Source organism: Struthio camelus, chromosome 1 (assembly GCF_040807025.1).
Source record: "Struthio camelus isolate bStrCam1 chromosome 1, bStrCam1.hap1, whole genome shotgun sequence".
NCBI classification, from domain to species: domain Eukaryota; kingdom Metazoa; phylum Chordata; class Aves; order Struthioniformes; family Struthionidae; genus Struthio; species Struthio camelus.
In genome coordinates, this window is record NC_090942.1 from 82,464,273 (window position 1) to 82,490,051 (window position 25,779).

General features: G+C 33.2%; 1 protein-coding gene across 18 annotated transcripts in view; it reads left to right on the forward strand.

Annotated features, from left to right (window-relative positions):
• CCDC91 (coiled-coil domain containing 91) overlaps positions 1-25,779 on the forward strand; it is a 159,806-nt gene that overhangs the window by 88,112 nt on the left and 45,915 nt on the right. For 15 of the 18 annotated variants that reach the window (XR_011142674.1, XM_068953370.1, XM_068953487.1 and 12 more), the window contains exons 9-12: positions 8,694-8,786; positions 8,966-9,034; positions 10,701-10,877; positions 20,379-20,492. Coding sequence is in view for 17 of the 18 variants with exons in the window: in XM_068953370.1 (XP_068809471.1) it covers positions 8,694-8,786; positions 8,966-9,034; positions 10,701-10,877; positions 20,379-20,492 (453 nt within the window). In the remaining variant the exon portion in view is untranslated. Of the gene's footprint in view, positions 1-8,693; positions 8,787-8,965; positions 9,035-10,700; positions 10,878-20,378; positions 20,493-23,745; positions 25,277-25,779 lie in introns of those variants that run through there. The other 3 variants (XM_068953468.1, XM_068953459.1, XM_068953451.1) reach the window with 2 other exon arrangements.

Genomic DNA, 25,779 nt, shown 5'->3' on the forward strand with positions numbered 1-25,779 from the left:
GATTTTGTTAAACTGGATATTTTCCATTTTGATTCATACAAAAGAATAAAGAAAGTAATGAAAACCTTTAATTTTGTAGTTCAAGTGTATGCATATTCTTCTTCCACATTGGGCTGCTTTTCTTGTATTCTATAAACTTTTGCAAAGTTCTTTAAGAGGGTAGTTTTCCTTTTATAGAATATATTGTGGTGAATTTTTTTTTCCAAGGTTTAAGAAACAAAGGAGCTACTAGTGTAATTGATGAGAGAAAACAGTACTAAAACAGTATCACACAAAAAAGAAGGAACTCAGTTAAATGTTTCCTCTCTGATTTTGCATAATGATACTCTTATGATGGTTTTAAATAAAGCTATGAAAGAGGTCACACATTTGTGAATAATTTGAGATAAGCCTTAGTTCTTTTCCTCTCTATATCATGATGTTAGCTGTGAAAGTGCTTTGTATTCATGTTTCTAGCTTGATAAATAGTTGTCCAAAATCTGTTTGGTGGCGCATGAAATCTTGCGGCAATTTTTTGAAACATACTCAAGAAAAGTACTTTTAGCTTCTTTTTTAAAAACAATTTGCCAAAAGGTTATCCAAAACAGAAGTTCCGTTTACTGGAACTCAATTTTTTAAAATATATGAATGCTCTAAAAATAGCCTATACGTGAACTTGTGGGCAAGCAGAAATTTCGTGTGGCAAAGATAATGAGCTGCTCGTGCTGGAACATGCTAGGTGCCTTACCTTCTCCAGTGTTTGGATGATACGTTTGGATGTGCTTTGCATTATCAATAATCTCCCCACATGCACATTTTCTGGAATGCCAAATGTAGAATTTACTTCTGTGTTGTATAATAAATGAATGTCTATATGCCAGAGAAAATGTGTACTTGTTTCAGCAGCTTAGTTCCACGATCAGAACAATTTTCTATTATTTCTTTTTTTTAATATCTACTTGTCACATGCAGCATCCTTATATAAAAATGCTTATTCTCTGAATCTGTTTTTCCCCTATAAGCGAAGTGATTCTGTGTTTCTTTCTTATCCAAAAGGGCATACTTTTTTTTCCAAGAAAATCCACGTCTTTACCAAAGTCTTCTAGCTTCATTTTGATCTGTCCACTATCACAAAATAGTTAAAGGATAATTTTGCAGTCCAGTGGCAATGTTAATTCAGCTAGGATTCTTTCAGAATCTGAAACAAAAATCTTATTTGGACATTGCATTTGATTATCCAAGTTAAATCTTTCTTGAATGTGTCGAATTCTAGTTGAAAGTAGATCCTTAGTGTTTTGTTTTGTTTGCTTTCTAACTTATATAAAAAATTTTCTTAAAATCTTCAATACTTGTTATGAGTCTGTATCGTCTGCTCTCCTCAATATTGAAGAAACTAGTGATACAGTATGATTTTTCTCTTCAATTATTCTTCAGTCAGCTATTGTTCAAATATCTTCTATTTGTTTTGATAGATAGAACAATTGTGCAAGAAGTCATACAGGCTATGAGATGAAATGGAGCATGAAAACAGAAGCACTAATGAATACTTTTCTTTCAGTTTTTTGTTGAAGTCTTCTGTATCCTAATGAAAGTTCCTTTTTTTTAGTAGTCTCTTACTATGTAGCCTTTCTGAGAAAAGTATTTTCAGCATTGGATAACTCTGAATATCTTCTTATTTTATTTATAAACAATAAAACACATATATGACAAAATGTTTTAAGCCTGGTAGTAGATGTCTTGCTTTAAATTCAGCCTACATTCAAGCTGTACGCATTCTTCAGTATGTAGCTGACTGGGACTTTGAGTAGAAGTAGTAGGCTTAGTTATTTTACTACCCCATTGTAATTTTATTTCGTATTTTAATTAGTTTAACTTTTCTTTTTTAATAATGTTTTGCTGGTTCCTGAGCTTTCTCTTAGGGAAGTTTTGCTGTCTGTTTGGCCACTTGGACCTCAAACTGGCAAAGAGATGCAGTTCAACCATACAATAATAAGTTATAATTTGAGGAAGTGGAAATATGTAGCAGATGTTGGAATTCTTCAAACAGATTTTCCACCTTGCATTGCCAAACACTCAGATGCCACAGATAGTGAGGACAATATAGGAGTGTAGGAAACCAGTTGTGATTATCTGATCTTGTCATTTGACATTTTACTTAGGTTAGAAGTGGTGAAGAAAAAAATGCAATGTAAAGTAGTATGATGTTAAATATAGCTGGCCTTTCTACAGGAGCAGAGAAGTATTGCTATTACTTTATTAAGGTTGCCTTTTTCCTTAGGATAATATTTTGAATAGAATGTAGAAGTAGACATATTTTAATAGCATTACCACAGGCTTGTAAATGACAATTAAAATCCTGTTCTGATTAATATTTGATAGCTCTTAAATGAGCATCCTGAAATACATATCCAATTTTCATTGAACCAGACAGAATCAAGATGCTTTAAGTGTGTATTTTTATTATGTAATATCCATCTCAAATAGAGATAATGAGCTTTTCCCCTGTGTTATTTCTTCCTACTGTTAGATTCTTTCATGAGAAACTGAAGTAGAAAGTAGAAGCAGAACTTGGTGGGTTAAGAAGTTTTCTTGTTAAAACATTCCTGCTGATGAATAAAGAACTGCAATATTTGCTAATTGTTTCTGTAGATAATTTTTTTCCAAATCTTGAAAGGATTTGGAGTAGGAATTGCTTTACATCCATATGTAATTAAGGTAGAAGGAAAACTTAATTGTAAGAATGTGAGAGATGAAATCTTGTTATGGCTATATTTTTCCTGTTAAACCACTGACTAGATTGTAGCTTCTGTAGACGAAGAAATTTGATAGATTTTGTTACAAGAAAAAATGATCATTCACTAGGATGTGAATTCAGAAATACATGTATTTCATGTCTTAATTTTTTGGTTTTCAGAATGAAGCTATTACGAGACGGTCCCAAGTGACGTTTCACTAGTGCATTAAAATTTTTTCCTCAGATGAAAGGTTTTTGAAAGTGTAAAGTACCATTACTAGTTACAGGGACACTGCAAATAAAGCAAGCTTTTTTTCTGTTTAGTAGTAGTGTATAATACTTTAATTTTGATTATTCTTTTGAATAGGTGCTTCTGAGAATTGAGTAAATTATCACACACCGGTCAGCAAGTTCAGTATGGATAAATTCACTTTTAAGCTGTTATTCATAGGTTATGTAAAAGTGCTAGATAAGCAATCGCAATCCACGGAAGTATCAACTGGATACCCATCAGTTATAGCAAAAGAAATGTATCTTTGTTTATGCAATTCTGTATCCATTCCCTTTCAGATGAAACTGTACAGGGCCCAGGAAGAAATTGTTCATATTTTTAAAATTCATTTCAGTTTATTTGGGACACCATATATTCCACTTTTCTTCAAATTTGGACTTTAGGATTAATAGGAATATGCAAGGGTTACTACTGTATTAAATCAGAGCTAGTTTATTAACAACTTTATTAATATTAGCTGTAAAAGAACTCAGAAGAATCCTGAATTATTTCATTCACTCCACAGATTATTTATAATATATACTATGTCACCCTTTAAAAGATGCATACCTGAAAGAAAACTGTCAAGATTCTTCAGAAATAAATTTAACTATAAAAATAACAAAAAAAAAAGACAAGTTACTGTTGTGATTAAATCTGTTTACAATGTCTTCCCTGACTCACGTTCCAGGAAAAAAAAAAAAAGATTTTTTTGATTTCTTTTTTACAGGAATCAAGAAAAACCACAGGACCTCTGTATTTATATTTGAATCTACATCAAACATTTTTCATTTGGAACTATTGCCTAAATAACTTCTTTCAGAGAGAAAAACATAACCTATTTTTGAATGCCTTTTGTTTTAGCTTGATTTTCTTTTAACTCTTCTTGGTCTTCTCTCTTGCTGCTTTCGACAGAGGAGGGTAGGAATGCTAATATTTCTCTCCACTTTGGAATACCTTTTTTATAAAAAGTTTTTTCTTTTATTGGTGGCAAAACACTTTCAGGCCACCATATCCCACTATGATTTTGCTCTTCAGAATTTTTGCACTTCAGAATTTTACACTCTGTGCACTGTACTCCCTGACTAAGGAATAGAAGGGAGCAAACGAAGACTTGATTGGAAAGGGAGTAAAGCTAAGTAAGAGTTCAGGCACAGTGACGCATGAACTTCTATATATTACATGAATGTTTATATACTATACTATTTGTGGCACCTAAGTTTAAGGTATTCAGAGCTGGCTTAGTATCTTTGCATAGCATTCTGCTGTGCCTTATAGCTTACATGTACTGTGTAAATGTGCAGACCTAGCAAACTTATGCTGACTGAAAATTTTCTTATTCCATTAAAGTAGAATTTTTGCTGAGATTTCTTTTGGCTTTATGCTAATTTATCTGCCATACTATCGGTTCACCCTCCTCCCTCCCCACCCCAGATTATCTATAGCCATAACTTTTCACCAATTTTAGTGAAAACCCTTTAGTCTTGAAACTCAGTTAGGTATGTTTGTTTACGAATAACTAGATAACTACCAAAGCCCCAACATCTTTTTAATTTTCTAAACAATTTTCTGAGCTTTGGATTGTTGATCAGTTAAGGGAAATATCTCATTTCAACTTCCATTATAAGCTTCACAGACAATTCATGTCCTACTGTCTGCACAGATTGGATTTTTTTTTTCCAAATTTAAGGCTCCATAGTAGGTCTGTATCATAACTTTCAGAGAACTGAAATAATATTTTATCGTTTTATATGTAGGACTGTTAGGTCTGATGAATTCGTTATCCTATGTACAGGAGTCCAACCATTCTTTCTTGAAGACTTGTATTAGGTTGATTGTTGGAGAATTAGGAATGTCCTTTTGACAGGTACAATTAGCAGAAGAGCTCCAACTTTGACCTGTGAATGAACCTGATAAAAAGTAGCATCTACAATTCCTGGGAAATGAAACTCAATGTACAGATAGCTCAGGGTGGTTTCAGGGCTCTTCATTTACTCCTATAACTGTATCTAACAGAGGGGAACATATTCATAACTCTTACCTGTGGAAACAAGGAAATGTTGGGTGAGTTTCATTCAATTCACATACTTTCTATAGCTTTTCTGTCATATGAGGAGAGGAGGGAGTTTATGAGAAAAATTTGCTCACCTATAGGCATTTATCTCAGTATATGTGACCTTTGATGCTCAAGGTTTATGCGTAATATGAGATCTTCCAAAAACATTTAGGTACCTGACTGTACCTTTGAAAGATCTGTGCTTTCATGAAAAAGGGATGCAGGTGACAGGGAGATTCGTTCTTGTCTATGGAGTGGATCAGTGATGTCACTGAGCACACTTCACCTCATTTTAATAGGCATAATTTTCAAGGAGATTCCATGGTTCAATATAAGGACTAATAAAGCACACTGCTCTGGAAAAGCAGAAGTTCCTAATAAATAACCTCTCTTAATTAAATGCAAGGTGTCAGTTTTCATCCTTTTCATTATATCTGTGCTAACTATACAATATAGGCTTTCTGGACTCAAGACCTATTCTGGGGAGAAGTGATTCACACTATTTTATTCTGCTTTATCTATTTCCAGTTACTTACTTCTTTTCAAATAATTTATGTAATTTAATAGTTGAAAATACGTTTTTCTCTGAAAAAGAAAACTGGTTGGCTGATATTAAATTTTGAAGCCAAATAAACAGTTCTTCAAGGTATTTCTCAAGCTTTAATACAAGAGAATGTGCTTTACTGGGTTGTATGGACAGCTGTTGCAACATTTGTGATGATATATGAACTTTTGGAAGTTTAGATATGAAGGTAACCGTTTATGGAAGGATTATTCCACAACGAATAAACATTTACATTATAATAGAAAAGGGCCTGCCAGGCTATTCACAAGAAGCTTACAATCTTGATGAAATTACGAATTTTAGCATCCTTCTTTCTCATGGAAGTATATGTAATGTAAAAGAGCTTGCTTTGAAGTATTCCAGGTGTCATTAGCTTTTATTTTGAAAACATTCTAAATATATTTATGGCCAGCATTTACCTGCAATATCTTGGGGAAAAAAAAAAAAAAAACTAGTGGGCATTTATACACAGAAAAAAGTTTAATGTAAAAAATGGCAGTTTTTAGTAAATTTCCATAAATTTCATGGAATTCAAAATACAAAACCATGTAGTTTTTCTAATCTGACAAGGAAATAAGATCCCAAGGTAGACTGGTGATCGAACCGTAAATAGCACTTACAGCGGCCTTCACATCTATGGTAACTGTTTATTCATTAGACAATTTTTTTGTAGTCAAAAGCATTGAGCAAAAGCGATGTACTGTATTTTGAAGGCTTCCCTTTCTTCTTCTGGAAGAAGTAAAAAGACTTCCTCTTATACTGCTGTCTATACTGCAAAATGTGTATTACACTCTATCTCAATGGAATTGATTGAATTTGACAAATATGTCCAGGTGTTAAACTCCTCATCACTGTAACACCCAACTTGCTTAACATTGTCGTATGTTATGCAAATCCTTATTCTCTGGATTTAGTTGTATTCTCTTCTTTGCAGGGAAGGAGGTACGTTTTTACTTCAGATCAGAACACTGCAAGTTTCCTTAGGCTAGAAATGCCTTTGTCCCAATTTTTGTGTTTTTCAGGATTGTAGGTCTCCATGATTTTTTGAAGGAAAAAAAAAAAAAAAAGCTGTGTGGTGAGGTTAGATTCACACAGAAGGCTGCAGTCATGAAGGTATCCATTTCAGCTGCAGGTAGAACAGACAATTGTCTCCATTGTCCATGTAGACTGAATTACTTTACTGAAATAATGCAAATTTCAGCATTGTTTCAGAACCTACAGAATAGGCTTATCTGTTTTCTTGCATATTTCTAAACCTACCCTGAAGATTAAAGCCTGAAAATAGTGATTACACAGGGAACATTGTAAAATACATACAATAGCTGGTCCAGTATGGCAGCTTTAAATGTACACACGTATTCTTCTCATCCAACCTAGAAATGTGGTGGTTGGTGTCAAACTGCAGTTAAATGCCTGTAGCTGTTGTACAAGAAATTGTAAAACAAGTTGATTGCCGTTCTGTTGTAGATATTTTAAAGCTGTAAAGAGATGATTTTCTCTGCTTACCATACCTTAGAAAATCCCTCTGATTCTTATCTAAAGCCAGTAAAGTTCACCTCTTTTAATTGACATTACTAACTTTGATTTGTGGAATGTATCTGATTCAGTGTTTAAGTATGTTTGTCTGTTATTGCATCAATCTTTCAAATGAACGTGGAATAACAGATGCCAGTTTGTAGTCTCTCTGCAGTTAGTCAAGTGAAGAAGAATAATGGAGATTATCTAAGTAATAATGTCCATTTATTATTTCACTTTTGTTTGCATTACGAGGGGGAAAAAAATCTATAGCTGCCATGATAATTAAAGTTAATGTTTGAAAATACTGAATCCACAAGAAAAGTTAGTTGCACATCGTTAAGTATAACCATGATGTGACTTTCACCACTCCTTCCACAGGTGTTTTCCATTAGACTATGTCTGCTCCCTTCAGACCTATTTTAAGTAAATTTCACAAGGAAATGCCTCTTTGCATGTTTATTCTGGAAGCACAGATAGGTGTTTTATTTTATAAAGCAGTCTAGAAGTTTTCTATTCTATTCTTTAAATGTAAAAATATTTTTCAAAACATAGTATTGCAGTTGGGTAATGTGTTTCTTGCTGACATTAGAGACACTTATAATTAAAACATAATAAAATTCATGAAGCAGAAATGGCAGTTTCTTAGAAATGCTGGTTAAAGGCATATTTGCTTGCTTAAGAGTTTGTGTGAAAGTTTTATGTTCAGTGTATATTCTTTTGTTCTTAAAGCTGTAGTGTAATACCTTTTGGTGATCTTCTAAAATACTATGATGTATGGATACTCTACTTTTATTTTAAGGTTGCAATAATTCTCTTAAATAGCATATAATAAAGCGTGCTGATTTACTATCCTTTTTTTCTTGACAAATACACATGGCATTGATAATTTCCAGTAATGATTTTTAGGTTCAGAATGAAGCTTAGTTTTTAAAGGCAAAACCCACATCACTAGGATGTTACACTTGTTTTTTTGAAAAAATCGATAAAAAGATTATGATTAAAAACAGTGATGACATTATCAGATATAGTCTACTTAGTGACTTTATTTCAGTACTTTCTCTCTCTCCCTGAAAAATGTTTCAGACTACAAGAAAGTTAGAAGGAGCTTTCTCTTTTGCTGTCATCTCCTGGCATTTAGAGTTCAGAGTATCACAGTTGGTTGAGAAGAATATTTACAGTTACCTTCTGCCATATGTTAAAGTGAAAGGTAGTACAAGCATACTTTAACTTCCGCAGCTGTTTCAATGAATTCTTTCAAGTATGATGTTGCTTTGACCATCTTTATAAATTCTGCAAGGAGTGTTGTTCTATATAGTAATTTTTTTCCACTTTCCTTTGTTATACCTTTCAGATTGAGAGGATATAATAGTCGTAGCGCTAAATGTTCCATGTTATTACGAGCTTCCCTTGTCATCAAAGCTATTAAAGGAGCAATGTTTATGTTGTTTAATTGAATCTAGACTTTGAATCATTTTATAAGCAAAGGACAAACCTAAGTATGTTGCATGAGTTCTTTTTGTCTGTTCTACTAGCATACTGCAGTTATGATATGAATGTTTTCTTCCAATAGCATCAGAGACTTCTTGACATTTTGGAGGCAGAGAAGGAAGCGTTATCAGAAAAGATAGAAGAAGCTTTGCTGCAACAATCACAAAAACATAAGGTATTGCTTTTATTTACAAAAAAAGGAGTCTGAACTGCACCATGGAGTTCATAGGGAATGATTTTGTCACAGTTATTGGCAGGAAAAATTATTCCTTGTCAAGCATTTTGAGGGTTTGAAATGATTTTTAGCCATTCAACCTTTGTGTATCGCAATTTAATTTTTCATAACGCTTGCAGGAAGTACTTGACAAATGTTTGGATGAAGAAAGGAAAAGAAGTAAGGAGGCTCTGGCAGCTGTGGCAAAGGTACCTCTTTGTAGATATACAATGTAGATTCCATTAGTGTCATTAGAAATGCCAAGTTCAGCAGCTGATTCTTATTTCATAGCTAGATTTGTCAAAAATTATATTCTCATTCGTGTTCAAAGAAAACTATAGTGAATGCATCTACTATAACTTAGGCCTTCGTAGAGATATCCTAACTGTTTAGGAGATTTAGCTTAATTTCTTCTATTTAAGAATAGAATTAATTTATACCAAGATTTAATTTATACCATGAAGTCACAATCTTTGGTGTTCCCTAAATAAAAAATATTTGTTTTCAGTCTTGAGAACATCAGTACCCCTTGGTTTGAAGAACTGAGTAGTGGGATCATTTGATGATCTTATTAAGACAATTAGCATTGCATCTTATTTAATTTTTGTTAAATAAAGTAATTTTTAATGAGGACAGACTTAAATAGTTAATTTTCTAGTATACTATTTTATAAAATCCCATAAGAAAAATGTAGCAAACATTAAGAGCAAATGTTAACAGCATCAGTTTACAGAAGTTGCATGTTTGATTAAACAAAGTAGATTTTTCACTTTTCAGTATGGTTTCTTCAGTTGATTTCATAATTAAGTGCGTTGTGGTTAGGAGAGTAATTTATGCTATACTTCCAATACAAAGTTGTAGCTGCTTATAATATTCTGGGGAAACCTCTAGAGATGTAACCTAACACAGGTGATTATTTCCTGTATACCTTTATATGTAGAACACGCACATTTTCTGAGCACCTGTTTGAATAACATTCAGCAGCGCAATGGACTTTATTACATGGTTGATACGTGGGGTAAATGTTTGAGCAACAAAAATTAAGAAGGCCCTACCAAATTAAGATATTTTATTGCAAAGTTTGTTTTTTTTTTTAATTATACTTTATGAATTTCTAATTAAATTTAAAAAATTAAGGAATTGCAATAAAAAGCTTTTCTTATAAGTATTAGTATTTGAAAAAGCCAATGTTTATTTCCATTTATAACCTTGCTTCACCAGTTCCGTAATTGCCACTATAGGACATTAGACTGACCTATAAGCTCATTAAATGCTTGTTTTGCCAGCCAATATTTGTTGATCTTGAACTTCAGCATACTATTATTTATCTGTAGATAGTGTGCAATGTCTGATTGTCTTGCTGATAAATATACTTGTGTGTAGCTCAACATACGTAAAGCTGTGCATTGTCTTTTTTGCTCCAACTTCAGCCTCTATCTTCTGATGATTTTGTGTAATCACTGAATGTCAACGTTCTTCTTTCATGTTGTTTCACCAATATGACATACCCAATTTTACAGCTAATTCCTTAAGGATTAGAAAGATTTTTAGTCAGTAGCACTGCTCAGTGTCTGGCCCCTCTGCTGCCTAGCAGAAAAAAATAGTTATGATATACTGTCCATGATTTCAGTAGGTGGGAATCTTGCTTATAACTTTTTTTTGTCTTCTTTTTTCTTCCTGAAACTACAAAGTCATTATCTAATGGCAATATCTGATTAGTAGCACCTTAAAATACATTTGAGCTCATAGTTTAGAAGTAAAAATATTTATTGTATCTTATCAGCTCATAAGTCTCATTAAAAGAAGTAATACTTATGAGTTAGGCACCAATGTTAGGCATTGTGGTCATTTAGTTGTCCTTTATTTGTTTCAAAGGCTGAAAAAGAAGTCGTGCAAGAGGCTGTTCTGAAAGCAGTAGAGGAGGAAAGGAGAAATATGGAGAAGATTCATGCAGAAGAAAGAAAAATGTGGGAAGCAGAACGTGACACACACAAAGAAAAGATTGCCCAGGCTGTTTTGCAAGCCATGCAAGAGCAAAGAAAACACAATCAGGTTAGTATATTTTACTCTTGCATGGACCTGCTTTGCGTGCTTTATTTTCTCTTTGTCTCCCTAATGTTGTGGTAGATTTTCTTTAAAAATAGGTTATCCGTCATTTATCACTGCACTCACCTGATATTTGAAATGCGCAGCAATCTTATTAATTTATTTTCATCTGTACTATGTATATGGAGACAATTTGGCACATTTAGAATACAATTCCTGTGACCTTTTCAAGCATGTATATTGAAATGAGATGAATCATGACCTGTAACTGCCTGTTTCTCTATGCTGACTTTAAAAGGAACCCAAGATAACTAGCTCAGATACAGGTATCTGAGACATAGAAAGGTTAGATGACTTTCTTTTTTATACCTACGGAGGAGAAGAGATGTTACTATGCTTCTTTATTATGCCGGAATTCTGCTATCTATCTTAGGAAAAAGATATTTTTTGAAGACAAAAAATAGAACAGATACGAGATAAATAGAAAGAGAGTTATCAAAACTGGAAAACTATAACAGTAATGAGCCAGAAATATTTCTAGCGTTACTTTTTAGAGAGGTGCTCCTATAAGGATAATTGTATGTCACTTAAATTATTTGAGAGGGAAATTCCCAGCACCAATTTTTACTAAACAATAGGAATTACAAATCAAGTATGTTATAATAGCAGTTAAATGCTCTTCCAAAAGCTGAATTTTTTAGTCTGTGATGGTAGAAATATTTTTGGGAACAGACTATAAATTCACTGCTTTTTTTGGTGGCCTATTTGAATATCACAGTCTGAAGAACTTGAAACAAGGTATGTTTCATTCAGGAGTTGGAATTTCATATTGTTAAATTACTTTGTCCTGAATAACCCCCCAAAACCCATACCTTTAGAATTTAATTAAAACAGAAGTTTTTAGTGTGTCATAGAAATTTAAATACCGTCTTTTTGAAAACAGATCCGATTTTTTTCTTTTACAGTGTTTGACAGAATTATTCATTTCATACCTAACCAGTTAGACAAAACTGTTTTTGATCCTAAGCCATTATTATGCTCTATATCTGTGTTGCCTAGTTCCTAGTGTAAATAAAGTGTAAATGAAGTATACTCAATATATATAGTTTCTTTACTTCTTTTGAACGTAAAGATGTCAACAAGTAAGCTATCAATATAGTAAAATTGCATGAATATTGACAAACCTGCAAGCACTTCAAGCACTTACAACTAAAAGAGAAGCAGCTGACTTCAAAGCTAAATTCAAGCTGAGAACAATTATTCAATGTTAGTTAGATATGAATCGTTTTAGATATGAATCTGGAATGAGAAATGTTAACAGTGGAATGGAGAAGCTGTTCACAGAATGGAGAGAGCAATAAAATTTTCTACTACAGAAAAAGAATATAAAGATATTAATAGGAGTCTTACAGTAATGTGTCATTAAGTTCATGAATGACAGTCAGTGATGTTCCTGGCACAGGTAGTTAGTTATGTGTTGTGTAATTTCCTGTAGCTGAATCAAGTGATACGATTTCACTTCGTGTTCTAATGAAATTATTTAGAAGAAGAAAAGATTAATATCTGCCATATGTGGATGAGATGGGGATTTGTATTTGCGGGGTTGATGGGGAAGGAGGTTGTTTTTGGTGGGTTTTTTTTTCCTGTTGTTTGTCGTTGCAGAAAGGCTGGGCAGGATAGTCGTAATGGAAACTTGATGCAGATTGGTTTTAGTTACTGCGTATTCATGTTTGACGAACCTTTGCCATAAAAAATTGTTTGTCCTCAGTAAGATGCTGGGTGTGCAGATAAGGAGGTGCTTCTTTATTATAATGTTTATTTTATTAATTTAACCTTGCCATAGGAAAAAAAAACTTAGAATTTGGGAACAGTTTGGTACAGTTCATGATCAGTATCAATTATTTAGTTACTAAATATGAAAGAGCAAAGTAAAGAAAAATTTACAATGTAAGTTAACTTCATATAAACTGAGACATTCTGAGTTAACATTTCAGCGTGATGGAGCAACCTTTTCATGTTCCCTTCCCCCCTTTTTTAAAGGACTTGAAAGATTAAAGTAACATGAATGTTACATTAGTTTCATGAAAAGGTTTGACTGTTCCAGTGGCTTTGGGTCTTTAGTTGGAGATCTGTGATTTTTAATTAAATTGAAGATGTTATTCTTTGAAGCTCCCTAATTCTAGCAGGGATAAATGAAATATATTACATCACCAAGGAAATGTCAAACTTCTAGAGTGCTGTCTCAAGGGAATGTAAGGTATTAGTAAGTCCAAGAGACTGTTTCCTTTCAGTAGAGTATGGCAGCATCGTCAAGTTTTATACATGTTATTCATGTGCTTAGTACTTTTTTAAAAAAACCTATTTTATTCAGAAAAGGATTGTTGGTTTTGGGGAGGTTGGCATTGTACTGTAAATTGGGGAGAATAAACTCACCTTAAAACTAAATAGTCCTTTGACTGAAGTTAAGTTTGCCCAGTAGCCTCATGATCTTTTTACAACACATTGAAAAGTCAGTATAGATGAGGAACTCATATGTTCAGCAGGCTAGATATATGCTGGTATGTCTCCATTTTGTTGTTGTTGTTCTATTTTTGATACGTTGTATGCTTTTTACAGTGGCAATTTCTATGCAGAGTATAATATGTCTAGTAGTTCTCAACGTTGGGAGGAATGCCTGGTGGAATAGAAAAATTTCTCACTGGAATATTTTTTCCAGAACGTTTTCTTTGAAATAAAGTAGCGATTGCCCTCTAGATACAGAGAATCTGTAATAAGTGATTTATCTGAAGCTGAAGCTTTTTCCACAAAATTCAAAGTTGTAGTGAAGCTCCTAGGGTGAAAATAAGACCTTAATCCAAAAAGAGAATGGACAGTACTCTCCAGTGTTTCGTAGATTTGTCATCTTTTCACTTATTTTTACTCTTGAGAGCCTAAAAACTTTGGGGCTATAGGATGAAGAGATCCATAAACATTTGGATGAAATAGAAAGGATATTGTAACCCATTGGTAATTAGTGGAAAAAGCAGAGTAATTATAATGTAAGCATGGTAGTGCTAGCATTTTACAAAGCTAAATACTTAATTATATAAATGAGGTGGAATCTTTAGAAAAGGACCTGATGAAGAGATAATTTATATACAATAATTTTGATTTTAAAGAAAATTTATTAAAAGTAGAATGAAAGCTGGCAGATGAAGGATAAGCCCTGGAAATTCAGGTCCGTGTCACAGCTTGAAATTAGTAACTCTCCTAAAGCACTTAAAGCAAAGAAGCACCCTTGTCATTTCCTGAAGGCTTAAGGTTAAATTTAAAATATTGTGTTTTACCCTGACTCTCAGGGGAAAGAGAGCTTTACTTCATCATTGCTATAATCCACACAGCAAATATGTTAAGAGACTAAAATTATTCTGAAGGCTGCAAATAATTAGAAGGAAAAAACCTTTTAATTTATTAAAAGAACTAACATAAAATCTACTTCCTCTTGGACATGAGCAAAAGCACCAAGGCAAAATGATCTTACCAATGGGAAAGTATTTCAGGAAAACTGAGGCTGCAGTTTTTCATTCAGCCAAGCCACAACTGAGATATACTGAGATATACAAAGAAAAAACATTTTTGGAAGAAAAGCTTAAGTAAAAAACTTATGGAAAAATGTGAACTTCCCAGTAGTTGTTGCCCAAAGCGTCTTAGCATTCAAGACAATTGAATTTCTTCACACTCCTGGGGGTTCATGTGTTGTTCTTTGAAGAACTATGATTTAAAATTTATTATTTTAGAATGCCTAGTGTAATTTTTATTGCCAAACATCTAAATGGTTGGAAAAACTTGATTAATTAAAAATTTTTCAGTTGGTACTGTATGTGCTTTAAAGTATGTTTAATGTTTTTCCATCAGTTTACGGATGCCAGCATAATATTGTTGCTCAGAAGATAAAAATAAAATGTCTAGAACATACAGTGTTTAATCTAGAAAAATGGATGGCTACTTCCCTGCTGCATTATTAAAACCTTTCTGGTGTTCAGACTCTGTGCTTGAGGGAGCGCTTCTGTTGACAGCTTTGGCAAGCATGAATCAATTTTGCATTGAATGTCTTAAGGATTTCCACACCCAGTAGCGTATAAGTGAACAAAAGATATATAACTGAAAATATCAGGTGTTGGCTATATACTTAAGAGCTGACTTTCATTTCTTTCCTGTTATTGCTTAACTTAACCATAACATATTTACTGAGAATGATTTTCTGTGTAAATGTTTTTCTTCATTGCCCTATATATGAGAAGGTTGAAAAACTAATAAATAAAAAATTTTGTCTAAAAAGGATTTCTCACTCTAGTGCCTGTTCAGATTTATTAAATATAAAATGATCTTTTTTTAGTCCTGTAATCTAGAGAAACCTCTAATTCACTTAATTTTTGCTGGTGCTTCAAATGCATAGGTGTATAATTAACGTTGTGGAGGATAGTATGAGGAAAGAAGAAAATATATGGGGTTATACATTCATCTTATCTTTTTATTGTCAAATAAGACCGTTCTAGCAGATAATTTCCCAACATTTCTTCTTTAAAACTTTGGGTGCAAGATTTCCTGATTTTGAAATTTAGTGAATGAATTTCACACTGTGAATCCACTTAAGTCTATCTTTATTTTCTTTGTTTTACACAGTAGTCTTCAGTGTTGTCCTTGGAGGAGTGTTTTCTCATCTATTCTGTAGTCTCTTTCTACCCTATCTGGTCATCTCTTTCATATGTACGCTCTTTCCTTTACAGCTTATCTGTAAATGTATATTCAACTGTTATTCCATGATGAAAGTGCAAAAATCTGTTTCTTCTGTCTTTCTTCTTTAAGGCTACATGGGCTACATGGTGTTATGATGTTTGCCACATATTTGTTATGAAATTGTCAGAGACCTGTGTTCCAATGATCTGTGCCAGAATAAATCACAGAACTTGTTTCTTGTTCCTATGTGAAGCAACAGCTGATCCAATAATTTTGGCAAGGCAGCAAATCAGCTAGTTTTGGAACCGCTAATTTGTGCAGAGGCAAGATACCATTGGGTACCTGCTTGGCAGTAGTTTTCTATGGTATTCAGTGATGTTATGCTCTTTTAGCAGGATCAAGAGCTTTTGCCTCTCTGTGATTAGGTAGCTGCTTTATGCTGTCTGTGCAGGACTACCTGTTGATTCCCATTGAATTTGGAAGCCTAAATCACTTTTTTCCTTCTTCCTCACTTTGAGCACTGTTTTTGTCTACGCTAAAAGTTGATTCTGTAGTCGATGTCTCGATGGACATGTTAGTGTGTCCAGAAGTCATGGTGATTCCAGAAGAACATGGAAAAGCATTTTTCATTAAAATAAAATGCTCTCTGAGCTTCAGTATATAAGGAAGCACACATCCTAATAGCACTGAGTGGGAAAAGATTTCTGTCATTAGATCAGTTTATTTTTAATATTCTTACAAAGTCTGGAAAAGGAATAGTCCACTGCATGCAGGCTTTAAGCATGACTGATTTCAGAAGTACTTTGTAATAGTTTATAACCACAGACATTATAATTTGAGGGTTACTATTTTTTTGGATAACCGTTAACATTGCAGTCTGTGGTTGAATTTCCTAGATAAAATTCAGTACTGCCACCTGATCCTTCTGTGGAAAGAAAAGAATTTTCCTGTAAAATTGCAAAGCATCATATAGCCCTTTTTTAAATTTTGTTTCATTTTTTTTATTAGAATGTTGAGTGGAGTGCTCTGGTATACACGATACACTTTTTTTTCTTTGTTTTCCTGTGGATATATATAATCTCTTACTTTCCTAATATATATTTGAATATGATTTCTCAATTGAGTACTTAAATAACTTTATTGAGCATTCTGATTCTATAAGTGTTGTCAAGCATATGTCCACAAAAAGGCTACTTTTTGACTATAATTGAATAATTTAAGAAAAAAATAAAAAAAGAAATTGCAGCTTTTGGGTGCGGTGGAATGGAATATTTTCCTTACCTGCTTCTAGGAAAATGGGCTTTCCCATTTTTTTGAATGAATTAAAATGACACTAACCTGTCACTTAAGGCACTTAATAGTGCCATTCCCATTATAGCTAGAGATGAGATAAGGGCCTATTTTACCTTTGCAACCAAAAAAATAAATTAGGATAAAACTTAATAGTGGAAAGAGCAAAGAAGGAGATGAAAATAAAGTGAGCCCATACACATACAGGTTGTACATGCACAAAAGTACCAGCTAATATCAGAATCTGAAAAGCCTTTATTTTGGTTGATAATTTGCTCTTAAGAATTATGGCAGAAAAAGAGTTTGAAGAATGACGGTGGCTTTGAGAATTTAGAAGAGAGGATTTCGTGAAGGATAGTGTAGCAGAAAGAATGAAGATTCTTTTCGAAGGAGGAAAAATTAGTATCGCTGATTTATTAAACAGGCTAGACAAGAGGATATGAACGTTGGGTAGGGAATTAGGTGCTGGATAAACTATTTTAGAGGAACTTACGTTTTCTTAAGTTCTGTCTCTCCTAACGTTTTGGACAACAGATACAGTGTATGTTTTGTGTATTCATCCTAGGTACAGGGGAAAAAATCATCTCCTACATAATCACCTAATTTGATTGTCTACTGTCTGCTGCCATTTTAGGAAAATGACAAATTTGTGTTGCACATATTGCTAATGACAGCAATGATGACTGTACAATTTTGACGTAGATTTCAGTATATACCCTATATTAGTTTCCATTATGAAGTGATAAATACATATTTGGAATATATACCAGTACTTCTGTTGGTTAACTAGGATGTGATAGATGGTGTTTACTATGTTCGCAAAATGAAGCTTGATCTTTAAATCTTTGGTATGCCAATTGTTTGCACTTAAATTTTGAGGCTTTCACTGTGTAATTAGGGAATCAAAGTAAGAGAAAAGAAAGCACAAGGATTAAAGAGTTGAAAATAGCTTTTTAAGGTATGGAATTTTTTGAATAACTGCCAGTTTAGGTTTATTCAACATTTTCTGAAACAGTGGACCTGGGGAATTTGTCAAAAAATAGCCTTTTTGCTGTAGAGTAAGACACTGAAGAAGGATGAGGGGCTTTGCTGAATTCTTCAGTCTCTCACTTTTGGGAGGTTCTAGGGGTGCTGAGAGGACTGCTTGGATCCTTTTTAATATAAAGCTCTTAGTGCATAAGATATTATCAAAGTGATAAATAAGAGTATGTGATGTTAGGAAATAGTGTTTGTTTTATCAACTTGTTTCTCTTGAAATGAATCTTGATCATGAAGAATATAAGCTAGTCTAACTATGATACTATTAATCATGTTATACAACTTAGCTTTGACTGTTATCTGTTACTTCATATTTGTCAAAGCGAATTAACTGTATTCTTATTTTTGGGAAGTCGTTACTGCAAATGGAAAGTAACTTCCCAATTTTATTTTTTGTTATCTTAGGATAGTAAGAGTAGTATTTTATATTATATTACTAGTGGTCTCTGATTTCTTGGAAGTTTTTAATAGACTTTCAGAATTTCATTGGTTTGTTACTTGGACCTTTGTTGGGTTTTTCATTTGTTTCTAGTAGCATAGTATCAAGGAAAGTCAACATACATATATTTTTTGGAAGTATTTGATTGATATAGAATTTTTTGCATATTAAGATATAGTATCTTATCACATCTGTATTTTGTTTTTAAACGTTTAATAGGGTATTTGACCAGATTTTTTTTCTATTGTAATATGAGACAAAGTATTTTGAGACCTTTTGAAAAATTAAGCTGGCATGAGAATGTAATTATGAGAACAGCATATTGCTATAATATATAACTTTCTGTTGCTTTTTCTAACAGTCTTGCCAGGATTCTCTAGTGAAAGAGACCTTTGTCTCAGGACTTTTCTTTGGTAAACCTGAATTAAAATAGGGGGGGAAAAATTGTAATCAGCTTTCACAAGAATATTTTTCGTATTTTCTGTATTCCAGAACAGGGAGGACTATGCAAATGAGCATTTTAAATTTGTTACTTTATTATCCGTATAGAAGAAAAATTCTAAAAATACAGTTTTGCAGAAACAATTCCTTTTTGGCTCAAAAGTAGTAAATAGCTAAGGATAAGAAAACATATTGTCTTTTTCAGCTGAAAGACTTCCACTGAAGAGCCTTTAAAAAAATGGAATTTGGTCTATTTGTTCTATTTTGGGGATAACACTATTATTCATTTTGTAAACTAATAGCATTATGGTGATCGCATACTTATTTTTGTTAATGCTAACCACACACTTATAGTTGAATTATGTAGCTTCATAAACATCTTGTACTTCCAAAGCCTTCAAATTCAACCTATTCTCCAGAGTGAATCCATTCAATAACATTGAGCTTCAGCAAAAATATTTTCTGCAGAAAGTAGAATTGTAAAGCACCGTGAGTGTTTAGGTTAGCTAGAATTTTGTGACGATATGTTTAAAGAAAGTATCACTGTAAAGTGTGGAAAAAAAAATGTTAAATCAGTAAAGCAAAATATTAAAATGATCATCATTTAAGCCCACAAACATTTTAAAGTTATATTTTTCCCCTTGTGTTGGTCGTTATTCCTAACTAAATAAGAATTATATTTTAGTTGGACATTTTCAATTGCATACTTTTTTAAGTACTGCAGCAAAATAATTATTTTCTTCTAAGCTTGTCAGTGTATGCACAAGATAGTTGCGTTCATTTTGGCAAGAGCCTGAAAGCCTGTGAATTCAATCTTAAAGGTAAATTGAATCATCGATTATTCTTTTTTTTTCTTACTAAAGTGAAATATATGATTTTAATAGTTTTGCTTTGTGTTTACAAACTGTGTTACTTTTTAGGCATTATTCTGATTTGATGATTGATTAATGTATAATGGATCATATCTGAATAATATATCATATAGCAGAGGAAAGACTGGAAACTGTTTAGATCTGTGGTCTGTAGCCATTAGAAGTCTGTACACAAAAATAAAATGACCAGCCCTCCCCACCCCTCTGCCTAACACGCGTGTGTACACACACATACACACAAGTATGTCAAGTATGTGATCCAGTTTACAAATTTGTATCTTAACTTGTGCATGCATTGCAGGGGAGAGGAATTTTGGCCCACAGGAGAAAGTAAGGTCATACTACCTTATTTAAAATTTCTGTGAGTTCTGTAAATTTTTATTTGTTTGTTTGTTTCTCTCCAGTTGTCTCCTCACTATTTGGAAGGACTGGATCTTCTTATCAAAAAAAAAAAAAAGGAGGGGAGGGGGGGAAAAAAATCTTTTAACACAACTTTGAACTGGTTCTTTCTCTCTTTTTATGCATATTTGTGAGTATAGTACTGAATTTATAAGGTTTGTTTAAAGATCTTGATGCACACTTTTAGGATAACTATCATTGCAAAAGGAGTGTGGTCATAAAAAAAATTTTAGAAAAAGAGAAGGGGATGACTTGTATTATGTTTGTGAAATACTTTAAATATTTACACTTACATCTTTTCCTTTTATGTAGGAAATTGTCAAGGAAGCATTAATGGAGGAGCAAAAGCGAAGTCAAAAGGCAATCGAAGAAGCTGTGAAAAGTACAAGAGAGGAACTGATGGAATATATTAAAGAACAGAAAAGGGTGAGTTACCAGTCTCTAATGGGTTCAGTTCCTATGGGGAGATACCAATGAAGTTTATGAATCCTGAAGCCTGTCTTGAAATGCCCAGAAAACAGAATCAGGAGTTATTTCTTCAGATTTGTCACTCCTTTTTTCAAATAATTTCTGTTACTATATTTCTTCACGTATATTTATAGAATTACAGGTTCATCAAAAATCAGAACATCAGAGATGAATGCATTGTTTGAAATCCACAGTATTATTGCAGTAACTTAAAGATAAGGCATACATGCAATCCATCAAATTCAAGTTGAGGTCTGAGTTCAGTTCACTGAAACTATTTCAGTATCTTTAATAGAAGATATTTCATGTTTACAAATGAGCTTTATTTTGCAGTCTGCATGCACATGACAGTTGTTAACTGCTCCTCTCAACCTATGTTATATGACAGTCTGAAAATGTATTTAGTGTATTGTTCAGAATGGTTTATATTCAGTGTGCTGGTCTTGTTCTGAAATGTGATATTATGAAATTTGAGTTTAGGTATTCTGTTAATGCTATATACTTGCACAGTAGTGGCTGTGTGTGAGCAATGAACTGTGACTTTTAAGACAGATTGAGCAAAATAGCAGAATAAATTTTTACTGCACTACTCACCCTTAGGGCTGCTCTTTAAAAAATAAAAATAAAAATAAAAAAAAGGAACAAATGATATCAAATTCAGCTATTTCAGTATTCTAAAGAAACAAAAGCTAAACTAAGCTTGAATCTAAGTGGCAACTTTGTCCAGAGAAGAAAGAATAAATGATGTTTTGCCTCTCATATTCCCTACTATTATGAGCTGAAGAGTAATATGGGGATTTGGGGATTTAACTTCACAAGTTCAAAATTGGTACCGGGTGAACTCTCATTATGTTATGGATGGAGTAGTTTATATTTGTCAATGTGGATCTTCTTGGCAAAGACACTTAAAGGATGTCCAGAGGAAAACACTATCCTTAAGATATAAACAAGCTCAAACGTCCTTAAGTTGGTCATTTATAAAGGATAAACTATGTGGTAAGTGAAAATGCATCTACTATTAGAATAGCTTGTATCCTAAATACATTGGTTAATAGGACCACTAATCATCTAGTGCAGACTCCTCACTGTTGACAACTAGATTAAAGAATTGTGAGATAACAGTAAGAATATCTAGATTTCCCAAAACAGATTTTGTTTCAGCTGTATCTGGGAGAAAAACTGAGGATTTTATTTAAAATAGTGCAATATTTTGTTTGAAATAACAGAAGGAGAAGTCTGCAGTTGTCTCCTGCAGAGTTCCTATCGATTTTCTTTTGCACGTGAATAGACTCACAAATCAGTTTTCAACTCATTTGCAAGCACACCATATCTTACCATACCATAAGATTACCAGAGTTATCTTATTACACTTGTTTATTTTAAAAGTACATAAGGTCAATGTATGGACAAAAATTGGTTAACAAAGCAGTCGTAATAATTCCCTAGTTACCAAAAATACCATGGCTTTCATTGTTCATGCAGAGATCTCTAGCTTCTTTCATTTCCTCCTGGAAAATAATAAGCAATAAGAAATGCAGATGGTTCCTCCATCCAGTCAGACTTTGAAGATCATGATGTGACTGCCCAGGAAACATATTTAAAATAACTTTCCCCAGAAGTCATGTGTACAATATGAGCTACCAGTAGGGATTCTACGATTCCTTATACTGTGATTTCTAAGAATTGCAACAATTCAGACAGTATCAGGTATTTTCCTATGTACAGGCAAAACTTAAAATCATTTATCATTTATTGTCTTAGTTCCTACGTTCATTGTGCTGCTTGGATTTTCACAAATATGATTCATAAGTGTCAATCCTCTGCCCTTTGGCACTCTTGGCAACTCCAGCTCCACTCATTTGGGTAAAATATCTTATTTTGTCTGCTCTGACACAAGATCTTGAATTGCATTTCCCAGGTACTGTTTAAATTTATTCCAGCTGGGTTAGAACCTGGGTTTAGATCTTTTCTGCAGATGATGGCAAGGCTGATTTAAAGCAGCTTCAAAATTAACTTCTTCCATACACAGTAAGGCGTATTACTTCTTAATGGGAAAAGTATTTAATGTATAGAAAATAGTACTGTGTGACCCTGTATAGGAACGTTTCAGCCTACTTTATTGCTCCCTTGTGACAAGAAAGAAGCAGCCTGTAGTACTGAAGTGTCTCTCTGCTTCCACCTTGTCCCACAGTCCATCCTCCTTTTCTGCTCGGACTATCAAGTCACTCCTTCCTTCAAGTCACTATCTTCTTAAAGTCTACAATCTTTGAGTTGCCCTTTGGCATCTAGTTTCATTTGAGAAGTATAAAAGCATTCCCTTCTGAAGGGAAACGACTAGTGAACTTCTACCTTCAACTGACAGCCTAACATTATTGTCTTAACTCCTTTGAATCCAGGAAGGTTATTTATGTCACTGCCTTTTTTTGCCTCTTCTAATTTAACTACATTTTAGCACATTGTAGTAAACTGAACAAGCAAGAAAGCAACGGCATGTTATTCATAACATAGAAGAGGTGTTGTTGCAACTTGTTACAGATATTTTACTATAAATGGCACAAAATATTTGGACACAGAAATAGTTACTTAGCACTAGTGAGTGTTTTTCAGGGTGTATTTATGTGGTTTAAGCTTAAATGCTTAGCCTAACTCTTTAAATCTCCTATGTTCTTCCTATAGTTTGTGGAGAAAAATAAGGTCCTTCCCTCTTCCGGAGGGGAAGAGCAGTAGCTCCGTTTCACCATTGTAAGTCACTCTTCAGAGGACCTTCTCTCTCATTGACCGAAATGGGAAGTAGAGAAGATTAGGTATCTAAGCTATCTAATGGAGAGAACTGAGTGGTGGGAATGACTTCTGACGCTTCTTTCTGCGCATTTTTTTTTAAATCTGAAAAGCATGAGACATGCAGATATGGTTCATAAGTTTTAACGACTGCAAAAATGTATAAATTCTATGCAGTATTTACTAGACTTCCTTCAGAACTTGATTGTTAATAGATACCTATGCATTTATTTTTCTTTCTGGAGGAAGACATCATAAAATGGTTTTCAAAGAAAAAAAATAAGATTGAAGAAAGATAAATTATGCAGACCTTGATCATTTTCCAGCAGGCACATCTGTATCAACTGATCTCTACGTAATCTCTTGTTAGAATTCCATTTGCTTTAGGAATTGAGACTTTTTTTTCTTTTTTTTTTCCCCCTCCTACCTACAGAGTTGCCTCATGGAGCTGGTTGCCATTACTCTATTTTCTGCTTACTATTAATTTGTCTTGTCCTTGTGAAGTTTTCACAAATCATTTCAAGATTCAAAAATAAAAGACTTTAGACCGAATTTTGCCTTGTATTTACACATTTTTCCCAATTAAAAACAATTGCAAAGGCTACAAAGAAGTGAAAGGACAGAAAGATTATTCTGTCATCTCATAGTCTTATAATTTTATGGTGCTGAGGAACATGCCTGTTGTAGAACATAGTACAAGTGCATTTTTTCATCCACTCAAAAAAATCTCAAGTTGCTCTAATGCAACATGCTTCTATATTTGTCAGTGCTGAAGAATAACGTGAATATGTTTGTTTTCTTAGCGATGTCATAAACAAAAGTTTTTACCATCATCGTTTTAGAAATCTGAAACATATTTTAGATTCCTTTTGAGATGCAAGTTTTTATCAGTCTGGGAAAGTGATATTCTTGTCCTTGAATTACCATCTATGTAAGCTGAGAACTGCGTTTGAGTATGTAGTTACGTTTAGATACATAAAATGAAAGCATGAGGAATTAATAGAAGAGAGGTAGGTTATTGCATCTGTGTGGTATCACATCTAAAATTCAAGATGAGGAAATCAAAGAGAAAGATACTATTTGTTACTAATGAAAAATTAAATGGACCAAAATGTCTTTTACTTTAAGATGCAACAAATTCTTGAAGAGTTTATCAATGAAACAGTGATCCTCTTCTAGTGATCCTCATTGATCAATCACCACATATGTGTCCATACATTACACAATTTATGCTTAAGGACAGACAGCCTTTTCTGGCATAAGATCTGTAAAGTCTGTCTGCACTGAAGTTCAAACTGGAAGATGTTTTTAAATCCAGATTGTTTGGCATAATAACCTTTATACAGTTTTATGAGTGGCACACTATATCGACCTTGGTCAAGCCTGTGCACCTGTCAGAGTAATAAATATACTTTATGAGCTACACTAAAATGTAGCAGCTTATGGAAGGAATTCCTAGAAAGAACCTCAGGGAAAACAGAGTTTTCACCTCTGTTTACTGGCAGAGATTCAATGATTTTTTTTATTTTGTTTTGTTTTTTGTTTTTTCAATGACAGAGGAAGTTCTAGATACACCCCTGCAAAGGTAGCATACACTGTGTAAGAGTACATTTCATTGCTGTTTTGAAAATAAATGTGTAAAATCCTTCTAAGCAGGAACATGGACACAGCAGTATTTCTACTTAGTTAGCAGCAATTAAGTGCTTCAGGAAAAGACTCATAAACAGATTCTTATCCAGGAGCTTCAACTTATTTTGTAATTATACAAACTATATTTCTTTCCTCATGATAAATGTTGTTTGTTCCAGTTTTCAAGGTAGCTTGTAGCTCATTTAGGTATTGATTACATTAAAACTTTCTGTCACTAAAAATGTAGTAGCTGTGGTGTCAGTTTGAGGAAATCAATTACAGATTTGGCCAGTTACATATTTATTGCAAACAATTAAAAATAATAGTGAATATTTACTGTTGTATTTGTGCTTGGTTTCTTAGAAAAGTTTCTGTAATGGTTTATAAATATTGGATCTGGCAATCTCAAAAGTTTTGCCGTGCATTGTAAATGTAGTCTAATATATTTATTGCCTAGAAAAAGAAGAAAATGTATATGACGGGGAAAAACCTGAAGATTAATATTTTGTTGTTATTATTAAAAATTATTATTGTGGAAGTTGAATGTGCTACAGAGAGGTTTTGAATATGGAGTAGATCGGTACTGGGAAGCTTTGATTTTCATTCTAAAATATGGCATAAAGAATGTTTGCATACGTGTCCATGATTGCTGTGTGTTCACTTTCTCTGATCAAAGGAAAATAACTTTTTGGAGAATGCTGTGAATTGGAGTCTTTTCAATTACTTCTACACAGTCGAGTAGTAAACATATTTGTCAAACTTTTACTGAAAAAACTCTACATAAAGAAATAATCTTAACTTTTTAAAATGCAAAACTAAGAAAATAACTTATTTCATT